The 11,476-nt window shown below is 36.2% G+C and overlaps 2 protein-coding genes and 1 long non-coding RNA gene across 3 annotated transcripts; all 3 read right to left on the bottom strand.

Moving 5' to 3' along the window:
• Window positions 1–835: 835 nt before the first annotated feature.
• LOC149497676 (uncharacterized) lies at window positions 836–4,094 on the bottom strand. The gene is made up of 3 exons (XM_089719570.1): window positions 2,788–4,094; window positions 1,727–1,798; window positions 836–993 (listed from the first exon to the last, which is right to left on the bottom strand). The coding sequence occupies exon 1, from the start codon at window positions 4,036–4,038 to the stop codon at window positions 3,412–3,414; it is 627 nt and encodes a 208-aa protein (XP_089575696.1). The 5' UTR covers window positions 4,039–4,094; the 3' UTR covers window positions 836–993; window positions 1,727–1,798; window positions 2,788–3,411.
• Window positions 4,064–7,431, bottom strand: LOC149497675 (uncharacterized). Its single transcript, XM_089719250.1, has 4 exons — window positions 6,111–7,431; window positions 5,009–5,894; window positions 4,115–4,234; window positions 4,064–4,076 (listed from the first exon to the last, which is right to left on the bottom strand). Exons 1-4 carry the CDS (start codon window positions 7,429–7,431, stop codon window positions 4,064–4,066), a joined length of 2,340 nt encoding a protein of 779 aa, XP_089575376.1.
• A 1,111-nt stretch (window positions 7,432–8,542) lies between these two features.
• LOC149497674 (uncharacterized) lies at window positions 8,543–10,999 on the bottom strand. The gene is made up of 3 exons (XR_016320152.1): window positions 10,495–10,999; window positions 9,434–9,505; window positions 8,543–8,700 (listed from the first exon to the last, which is right to left on the bottom strand). It is a non-coding gene; the product is annotated as an uncharacterized LOC149497674 (long non-coding RNA).
• Between the last annotated feature and the right edge of the window lie 477 nt (window positions 11,000–11,476).

Genomic DNA, 11,476 nt, shown 5'->3' with positions numbered 1-11,476 from the left:
AACGCGTCCTACCATTCAAGGCACCACCCCTCTTATGTATAGGACCACCCCCTCGTACTTAACTGATGTGGGATTTGCCTAAGGTGTGCTGGCCTTGCCACATACACCCCCCCTTGGGGACTCAGCGTCCTCGCTGAGGTTTGCCCCACCACCGGCCAGAGGAACGAGGGTCGGCTCTGATACCAATTGTCATGGCTGAATATTGTCCGCTTTGGGCCCTTCCGTACGAGGTCACCCTCACGGTTTTGTTCTTGGGGGAAATGGGAAACTTCCCAGGAGGTCACCCATCCTAGGATTTCCGTTAAGCGAGCACGCTTAACCCTGGAGTTCTTCCAACTCTCCAGCCATTTCACCACCAAAACGCGTCCTACCATTCAAGGCACCACCCCTCTTATGTATAGGACCACCCCCTCGTACTTAACTGATGTGGGATTTGCCTAAGGTGTGCTGGCCTTGCCACATAAAATAAACATGTCACACCTTACCCTACTGTAAGACATGGCATGTCGCCCGTAATATAATTAATAAGCACTTAATTCTTATAAATGCTTACTAAGTATACTACAAGGGACTTAATCCTTTTAATTCCTTCATTTTTATATCTTGTAGCAAAATAATTTAGTTATTAAATATATATAACTTCTTTTGGTAGATATTAATTTCAATATAATTTCTTAAACATATTATAAAAAAAAAACATAAAATAAAATGGTTCCATAATCCATAAGTCCATGGATGATTTAATTACATATTGGAGTCCTGTTCAAATCTTAGATACATAATAGAAATTAATTACTTTAATAGACTATAAATTTTCAAATTCATACAATCATAATTTACATGAATCTGCTCAAATATACATAAATGATCTGTTAATGTTTAATACATCATACATATTCCAAAAGAAGTCAAATATACAATAGCTACATTAGTAGCATACTATCTACATCAAATAAAAATGATCCTCTCTTGGTTCTTTTTCCTTTCCTTTACCTGCGATAGTACAAAAGCAACTATCGCTAAGCATATAGCTTAGTGGTGTACTAATAAAAATAATAAGGAATGACAATTCATAAATCCACCATGGTAAAGAAAATAAGAAACAAAATAAATCAATACCATTTAAATCATCAATTCATAATATAGTCTTTACAGCTTTTATAGAGTCAATTCTGAGGGCCATCAGTGTCTAATGTGCACATCTAGACCTGCTATCTACAACCTCAATCTGTGATATGATTTCAACAGAAGAGGGAGCAATCTACAACCTCAACATGGAGCGAGAATTTCATATCAATCATATATCATCTAGTGATGATATCCATGTTCAATCGATCGTAATATCAACTTCAACAAATGAAATGATATTCGGGGTAATAACCATATCTATATCAGCTGTAAGACTTTTAAACCATTCCATTTATGTACTAATATCAAAATCACAATGGACAATATTTCATTTCACAACCACTGCTAAAAACATTCAATCACGGCCACCCCTCATACTACAGATATCAATTGGCCAACGTCCTCCTCTTTCATAGTATAAGAATCATAAAATTCATTTACAAATATCATTCGGTCGTATGCTTTCAAAATAATCTTTTTCCTCTTTAAAAACTTATGAATATAATTATAATTCATAAAGCAAATCCATTGAAAATATTTTGCAAAATCAATTTCATTTTGTTTAAATAAAAGTAGGAAAGGAATAATATACACTAACCTGAACTAGATGGCTCCCCTAGCCCTTTTCCTCTAGTAATCACCCTCTCCTCAACTCCCTTTCTCTCAGCAGCTGTAGCATGATATTAATACTCACATTAAGATCATACTACACAATGTACACACATGCACTTCTATAAGAATGTAAATTAAGCATTAGAATGTAGTCTCATGCTTTTTCTTTCATTTTCACTATACTTGTCCAAGTGTTATATGATCTGAGTTTAAGCATGAAACACTTCATATCCAACACTTAACCACATCCTAGACACAAAATACTAACAATGAAAACAATAGAAGTGAATAGCATGCTAAATTCGTTCAAGGTTTATGAAATGCAGAATGTCAGCATTTGAGTAGCTGGCATTGCGTTGACTATATCTTGAATTCCCCATATTCAATTGCCCTGAAATTTTGACAGCATGTTCCAAACATCTTAGGGTACTGTTCTGGAAAATTTCATAATTTTTAAAGCTCATTTGAATTTTTAAATGACATAATTATAGAATCTGAAGTTCAGTTTTTCTCATGCTGAACAGCCTGCAGTGATTTACTTATAACTCCATTTCCTTTTATCCAATGGCCTTTAAATTTTAACACGACCTACCCAACATCTCAGCCTATCTCCATATCAAATTTCATAAATTTTGGAGTTCATTTGCTTAGTCAAATAGGTCAATTACAGAAGCTGAATGTCAGGCAGCATAACTGTAACATGTCCAACAATGATAAGTTTATTTAAGTATTCTCAACTCACTTCCAGCACAAATTCATGCAATCCAACTCTTCTATTACTGAAATAACATCATAATATAAGATATAGCAGAGTCCATAGTTCATAGAATATCAAAACCAAACTCAAAATCATCCATCTTGGTGACTTATGCAACTTAGACTTTGAATTCATGCATAACTACTTTCAATCATCTTAAATCACCTTAAATCACTTCTCATCTCTTCATCTTCACCAAATCAGATTACACAAACAAGCACCTCACTTCAAAGTTCATGGAATTCAAAAAGTAATCCATAGAAATGAAGGAGGAAGTGAAAATAACTAACCTTTTCTTAAGAATTACTTGAAAATTCTTTGATTTTCACCTTCTTTTTGCTTGGTTTTGACTCAAAACCCTCCTCCTCTCTTCTTGAACGGTTTGGCCTGCAACAATGAGTGAAGTGTCGTGGTTCTTTCCTCTTCTTCAATAAAATTATATAATAAACTTTATTAAAAATTCCTTCCATGTCCTTTAAATGCAAATTGCACTATAATCCTCCCTTTTGTTTTCCCTTCATCCTTTGGCACTCTAATCTTTTTAATCATTTTACTTTAGTCCTATTAGGTATAAACCAAGTGTATTTAATATTCTAAACTCCACTTGGTAAAAATCGTACGGAAATTACCGTTTTTCAGGCTTTTCAGGTAAAATCGTGCTTTACCGAGAAGTCATTCATCTTTCAACTCATTTTTGATTTCCTTTAAGCTTTCACATGGATTTGTAAAGATCAATTAATGTTTCATTTAATTAATATTAATATCCTCAATCTATAGTGTTTCCCATTATTTTAAGTTTTCCTTTTATTCGGATAACCGAATTCATCGAAAAAGCTAAAATAGAAAGAACTACAAAATTGAGGATATTACAACTCTTCCCTCCTTAAAGAAATTTCGTCTCGAAATTTTACCTGTTATAGATCTCTGAATAATTGTGGATGTTGTCTTCTCATATCTTCTTCATGTTCCCAAGTAGCCTCTTCTCTGGAGTGGCTTCGCCATAACACCTTAACTAGGGGAATCTGTTTATTCCGAAGTTGCTTAATTTCCTTAGCTAGGATAGCCACTGGTTCTTCATCATATGTGACGTCTCGATTAACTTCAATTGATTCTAAAGGCAATATATGTGAAGGGTCCGATCTATATCGCCGAAGCGTAGAAACATGGAAAACATTATGAATCTTATCGAGGTCTGGTGGTAAGGCTAACCTATATGCCAATGGACCAATCCTCTCAAGTATTTCATAAGGTCCTATGAAACGAGGACTTAATTTTCCCTTTCTACCAAATCTCATAACACGCTTCCAAGGGGAAACCTTAAGGAATACTTTATCACCCACCTTATACTCTATATCTCTTCTCTTTAGATCCACATATGACTTTTGTCGATCTGTCGCCGCCTTCAATCTTTCTTTAATTACTTTGATCTTTTCTTCTGTTTGTTGAATAATTTCAGGACCTAGTAATTGCCTTTCACCAACTTCATCCCAACATAGAGGTGTCCTACATTTTCTACCATATAAAGCTTCATATGGAGGCATTCCGATACTGGTCTGGTAACTGTTATTATAAGCAAATTCTATCAAAGGCAAATAGTTATCCCAACTACTTTCAAACTCAAGAACACAAGCTCGAAGCATATCCTCCAATATTTGAATAATCCTCTCAGATTGACCATCTGTCTGAGGATGGAATGCAGTACTAAAATTCAATCTAGTGCCCAGGGCTTTCTGTAAACTAGCCCAAAATCTAGATGTGAATCTTGGATCTCTATCAGAAACAATGGATACTGGCACTCCATGTAGTCTAACTATTTCACCAATATACATTTCTGCCAACTTCTCTAAACTATAGTCTGATCTTACAGGTAGGAAATGAGCACTCTTCGTCAATCTATCTACAATAACCCAAACTGCATCATGTTTCTTCTGGGTAAGTGGAAGTCCCATTAGAAAATCCATAGTCACTCTTTCCCATTTCCATTCTGGAATCTGAAGTGGATGATGTAATCCTGCTGGTACTTGATGTTCTGCCTTGACTTGTTGACACGTTAGGCATTTAGCTACAAATTCAGCAATATCTTTCTTCATACCAGTCCACCAATAGTTCCTCTTCAAATCCCTATACATCTTGGTCCCGCCCGGATGCATAGAAAATGGAGAATCATGTGCTTCCTTCAAGATGAGATGTCTCAAATCTAAATCTGACGGAACATATAACCGGTCCTGAAATAGTAATAACCCATCTCTACTGACAGAAAAATCTGGTCGTTTACCATCTTGTGCCTCTGAAAGAATCTTTTGATAGTCATCATCCGTCAATATTGCTGTTCGAATCTGATCAATCAATAAAGGATTCACCTGAAGATTAGCTAACACCCAATTGTCAGAAATCTTCTCAAACTTAGCATTAATAGACCGTAGATCATGGACTAGAGATAACGCTGTCGTCCTGAGGTTAGCAATAATCTTACGGCTCAATGCATCTGCTACCACATTAGCTTTCCCTGGCTGATAATCGATAATACAGTCATAATCTTTTATCAACTCAAGCCATCGTCTCTGTCGCAAATTCAACTCCCTTTGAGTACCCAGATACTTTAAACTTTTATGATCTGTGAAGATATAGCATTTCTCACCATAAAGATAATGTCTCCATATCTTCAATGCAAATACAATGGCTGCAAGTTCCAAATCATGTGTAGGATAATTCCTCTCATGTGGTTTAAGTTGGCGTGATGCGTAAGCAATAACATTTCTATCCTGCATCAACACACAACCTAAGCCATTATGAGAAGCATCACTATAAACAGTAAACTCTTTACTTGGAATAGGTAAAGTCAAAACTGGCACTTCAGTCAAGCACTTCTTCAGCTTATCAAAGCTCTCCTGACATTTATCTGTCCATTCAAACCTAACGTTCTTCCGTAATAGTTGAGTTAAGGGCAAAGCAATGATAGAAAATCCCTTAACAAACTTGCGATAATAGCCAGCCAAACCCAAGAAACTACGAATCTCTGAAACATTCTTTGGTGGCTTCCAACTGGAAATAGCCTCAATCTTACCAGGATCCACTGCAATACCCTCTGCAGATACAATATGACCAAGAAAAGCAACTTGTGCTAACCAGAATTCACATTTAGAAAACTTAGCATAAAGTTGTTTTTCTCGAAGAGTTTGAAAAATAATTCTTAGGTGCTTATCATGCTCTTCTCTATCTTTGAAATATACCAGAATGTCATCAATAAAAACCACAACAAATTGGTCAAGGTAAGGTTTGAAGATCGTGTTCATCAAAGCCATGAATGCTGCTGGAGCATTAGTTAATCCGAATGGCATAACTAGAAACTCATAATGGCCATAGCGAGTCCTGAATGCCGTCTTAGGAATACTCTGCCCTTTAACTCTGAGTTGATAATACCCCGATCTCAAATCTATCTTAGAGAATACAGAAGCACCTTGAAGCTGATCAAAGAGATCATCAATCCTTGGCAAAGGATACTTATTCTTGACTGTGACCTTATTCAACTGACGGTAATCGATGCACAACCGTAAACCACCATCTTTCTTCTTTACAAATAGCACTGGAGCTCCCCATGGTGACACACTAGGACGAATAAACCCCTTATCAAGCAATTCCTGTAATTGTGCCTTCAATTCTTTTAATTCAGCAGGAGCCATCCTGTAAGGAGTAATGGAGATCGGTTGAGTCCCTGTCATAACCTCAATCTCAAATTCAACTTCCCTTTCTGGCGGCAATATTGGTAACTCTTCTGGAAAAATATCTGGAAAGTCACACACAGTAGGAATGTCCTTAAGACTAGGAGTACCTACCCTTGTGTCCACAATGTGAGCTAGGTATGCCTCACACCCATGACGGATCAATTTCTGAGCTAAAGCTGCAGTTATCACAGATGAAGGAAGTATCTGTCTCTCACCCTGTATCACCACATCTATATATTCTGGCAGTTTAAATAGTATCTTCTTAAGGTCACAATCAACCACTGCTTGATATTTTTTTAACCAATCCATGCCCAAAATAACATCAAAATCTCCGAAAGGCATCTCAACTAAATCAGAAGGGAATACATGATCTTGGATTATGAGTGGGCAATCAGGATATAATTTGTTAACAATAACTTCTTGTCCTAATGGACTCGAGACAAGCACTTCATACCCCAATCTCAAAGAAGGAACAGATGCATAGCAAGAAATCTCAGCACTAATATAAGAGTGAGATGATTCAGGATCAAACAATACATAAACATCATGATTAAATAAAGGAAATATACCAGTCACTACATCAGCTGAATCTGCATCCTGCCTCTGCCTCATAGCATAAACTCTAGCTGGTACACCAATAGGCTCTAGTTGATTCACTGTCCCCTGACTACCCGACATGCTACCTCTACCGCTGCCCCTACCTCTGCCTGAAGACTGAGAAGATCCATAACTAGCAGCTGGTCTTTGAATCGATCCCCCTGTAGCTGTATATGCTGTAGTCGTTCTCGGTTTAGGGCAATCCCTCACAAAGTGTCCAACCTCACCACAGTTAAAACATGCTCCTGTGGTCAACTTACACACTCCGCCATGATATTTACCACAATGAACACAACTACGAGTAACTGGAGGAGCTCGTGGAGGTGGCAATGGTGGTCTGAACTGTCTCTGGCTCTGTGGCCTCACACTGCTAGATCTAGGAGGAAATGGACTGAAGAATCTCCTCTTTTTACTACTAGAGCTACTAGCCACTGGGAAAGTCCTCCTGACACTCTTCTCCTCTGTAGCCTTTTCTAGATCAACTTTCTCCTGATTCAAAGCTTGTGATACCAATGCAGAAAAATTCTCATGTTCAAAACCGATCACATGACTCTTAATACTGGGCTTCAATCCCTGTTCAAATCTCTTGCACCTGTCCCTACCTGTAACTAACATCCTCCCAGCATAATAACTCAACCGAGTAAACTCCCTCTCATACTCAGGTACAGTCCTATGAGAGCTGCAGAAACTCCTCTATTCTGGCATCCACATAGCTAGATGGAACATACTTTTTCTTAAACTCCCTCAGGAAGTCTGTCCAAGTCAGAACTGGTGGCTGCACTCTGCTCCTAGGAACTGTCTTCCACCACTCATATGCATCTTCCTGAAGTAAAGAGACTGCATAATCGTCAGCATCATCACACTGGAGTTTTAGGAAAACCCTATCAATCCTCTCTAGCCACTGCTCAGCTACCATCGGGTCAGTGGTGCCTGAAAACTCTGTGGCCCCATACTTAACCAACTTATCATACTGTCTAACTAGCTGCTGCTGTTGCTGTAAGTTACCCGCCATTTGTCTCAATAACGCAGCCATCTGCTGGGCTATAGGGTCAGCAGCTGGTGCAACAGGGACATCAGCATGCTCGGGAGCATTACCACGCTCTTCCTGTCTCGCTTCAGATTGCTCCTCAAGCGGATTAAAATTATCTCCCCGACTAACACCCTCCATACTATCGATCAAAAATAACACGCTCTCTGTATATTATCACAGAAAACCATGCATCGTACTAGAATATTGTATGATGTAGATATCCAACAATTAACAGGCATGTCATATTTGAGCAGATTACATTTCACACATTTATATTCAGTAAAAATATAATCCAATATGCAATTAAACCTGGCTCTGATACCAAAATAAACATGTCACACCTTACCCTACTGTAAGACATGGCATGTCGCCCGTAATATAATTAATAAGCACTTAATTCTTATAAATGCTTACTAAGTATACTACAAGGGACTTAATCCTTTTAATTCCTTCATTTTTATATCTTGTAGCAAAATAATTTAGTTATTAAATATATATAACTTCTTTTGGTAGATATTAATTTCAATATAATTTCTTAAACATATTATAAAAAAAAAACATAAAATAAAATGGTTCCATAATCCATAAGTCCATGGATGATTTAATTACATATTGGAGTCCTGTTCAAATCTTAGATACATAATAGAAATTAATTACTTTAATAGACTATAAATTTTCAAATTCATACAATCATAATTTACATGAATCTGCTCAAATATACATAAATGATCTGTTAATGTTTAATACATCATACATATTCCAAAAGAAGTCAAATATACAATAGCTACATTAGTAGCATACTATCTACATCAAATAAAAATGATCCTCTCTTGGTTCTTTTTCCTTTCCTTTACCTGCGATAGTACAAAAGCAACTATCGCTAAGCATATAGCTTAGTGGTGTACTAATAAAAATAATAAGGAATGACAATTCATAAATCCACCATGGTAAAGAAAATAAGAAACAAAATAAATCAATACCATTTAAATCATCAATTCATAATATAGTCTTTACAGCTTTTATAGAGTCAATTCTGAGGGCCATCAGTGTCTAATGTGCACATCTAGACCTGCTATCTACAACCTCAATCTGTGATATGATTTCAACAGAAGAGGGAGCAATCTACAACCTCAACATGGAGCGAGAATTTCATATCAATCATATATCATCTAGTGATGATATCCATGTTCAATCGATCGTAATATCAACTTCAACAAATGAAATGATATTCGGGGTAATAACCATATCTATATCAGCTGTAAGACTTTTAAACCATTCCATTTATGTACTAATATCAAAATCACAATGGACAATATTTCATTTCACAACCACTGCTAAAAACATTCAATCACGGCCACCCCTCATACTACAGATATCAATTGGCCAACGTCCTCCTCTTTCATAGTATAAGAATCATAAAATTCATTTACAAATATCATTCGGTCGTATGCTTTCAAAATAATCTTTTTCCTCTTTAAAAACTTATGAATATAATTATAATTCATAAAGCAAATCCATTGAAAATATTTTGCAAAATCAATTTCATTTTGTTTAAATAAAAGTAGGAAAGGAATAATATACACTAACCTGAACTAGATGGCTCCCCTAGCCCTTTTCCTCTAGTAATCACCCTCTCCTCAACTCCCTTTCTCTCAGCAGCTGTAGCATGATATTAATACTCACATTAAGATCATACTACACAATGTACACACATGCACTTCTATAAGAATGTAAATTAAGCATTAGAATGTAGTCTCATGCTTTTTCTTTCATTTTCACTATACTTGTCCAAGTGTTATATGATCTGAGTTTAAGCATGAAACACTTCATATCCAACACTTAACCACATCCTAGACACAAAATACTAACAATGAAAACAATAGAAGTGAATAGCATGCTAAATTCGTTCAAGGTTTATGAAATGCAGAATGTCAGCATTTGAGTAGCTGGCATTGCGTTGACTATATCTTGAATTCCCCATATTCAATTGCCCTGAAATTTTGACAGCATGTTCCAAACATCTTAGGGTACTGTTCTGGAAAATTTCATAATTTTTAAAGCTCATTTGAATTTTTAAATGACATAATTATAGAATCTGAAGTTCAGTTTTTCTCATGCTGAGCAGCCTGCAGTGATTTACTTATAACTCCATTTCCTTTTATCCAATGGCCTTTAAATTTTAACACGACCTACCCAACATCTCAGCCTATCTCCATATCAAATTTCATAAATTTTGGAGTTCATTTGCTTAGTCAAATAGGTCAATTACAGAAGCTGAATGTCAGGCAGCATAACTGTAACATGTCCAACAATGATAAGTTTATTTAAGTATTCTCAACTCACTTCCAGCACAAATTCATGCAATCCAACTCTTCTATTACTGAAATAACATCATAATATAAGATATAGCAGAGTCCATAGTTCATAGAATATCAAAACCAAACTCAAAATCATCCATCTTGGTGACTTATGCAACTTAGACTTTGAATTCATGCATAACTACTTTCAATCATCTTAAATCACCTTAAATCACTTCTCATCACTTCATCTTCACCAAATCAGATTACACAAACAAGCACCTCACTTCAAAGTTCATGGAATTCAAAAAGTAATCCATAGAAATGAAGGAGGAAGTGAAAATAACTAACCTTTTCTTAAGAATTACTTGAAAATTCTTTGATTTTCACCTTCTTTTTGCTTGGTTTTGACTCAAAACCCTCCTCCTCTCTTCTTGAACGGTTTGGCCTGCAACAATGAGTGAAGTGTCGTGGTTCTTTCCTCTTCTTCAATAAAATTATATAATAAACTTTATTAAAAATTCCTTCCATGTCCTTTAAATGCAAATTGCACTATAATCCTCCCTTTTGTTTTCCCTTCATCCTTTGGCACTCTAATCTTTTTAATCATTTTACTTTAGTCCTATTAGGTATAAACCAAGTGTATTTAATATTCTAAACTCCACTTGGTAAAAATCGTACGGAAATTACCGTTTTTCAGGCTTTTCAGGTAAAATCGTGCTTTACCGAGAAGTCATTCATCTTTCAACTCATTTTTGATTTCCTTTAAGCTTTCACATGGATTTGTAAAGATCAATTAATGTTTCATTTAATTAATATTAATATCCTCAATCTATAGTGTTTCCCATTATTTTAAGTTTTCCTTTTATTCGAATAACCGAATTCATCGAAAAAGCTAAAATAGAAAGAACTACAAAATTGAGGATATTAGAGTCAGAACATCAACTAAGGCAGTCGGGTCTTATGGGGGTGGGGATGATGCATCCCACATCGCTCACGGAGTACATTCTGCGCGAGTGTTTAAGGCTGGGTTCAGTCCTTCCTCTACGAGCTAGCTTTTGGGGCGAAGTTAGGGATCCAATCCCTTATCACGTAGCTACTGTTATGGTTTCGGTGATGACTAATATCACAAAGCATAGACTTAATTGTACTAATTACTTGAAGTGGAGTGAAACGATGCACACTTATTTCCATAGTTTGAATAAGGATGACCACTTAAGAAATGATCCACTCGAAGGTGATACTAGGCAAACCTGGCTTAGAGAGGATGTTAGGCTATTTTATAGCTTCAGAGTTCAATTAATAGTGAGGTAATTAGCTTAATTAATCTCTG

The sequence above is a fragment of the Jatropha curcas genome, chromosome 3 (genome assembly GCF_041381405.1).
Source record: "Jatropha curcas cultivar XTBG-Jc1 chromosome 3, XTBG_Jcur_1.0, whole genome shotgun sequence".
Taxonomy (NCBI): domain Eukaryota; kingdom Viridiplantae; phylum Streptophyta; class Magnoliopsida; order Malpighiales; family Euphorbiaceae; genus Jatropha; species Jatropha curcas.
Note: the sequence above shows the minus strand (reverse complement) of the source record. Positions and strands in the feature narration are given on the sequence as shown.

Excerpts from the sequence above, each read along its gene's own strand:
- LOC149497676 (XM_089719570.1), bottom strand. The coding sequence starts at position 4,038 with ATGCCTCCATATGAAGCTTTATATGGTAGAAAATGTAGGACACCTCTA.
- LOC149497675 (XM_089719250.1), bottom strand. The coding sequence starts at position 7,431 with ATGTTAGTTACAGGTAGGGACAGGTGCAAGAGATTTGAACAGGGATTG. Across the intron at positions 5,895-6,110 it reads GCTTGATAAGGGGTTTATTC|GGCAGAGTATTCCTAAGACG; the intron begins GTCCTAGTGTGT and ends TCAGAGTTAAAG. Across the intron at positions 4,235-5,008 it reads GACTGTATTATCGATTATCA|TTTACAGAAAGCCCTGGGCA; the intron begins GCCAGGGAAAGC and ends ATTTTGGGCTAG.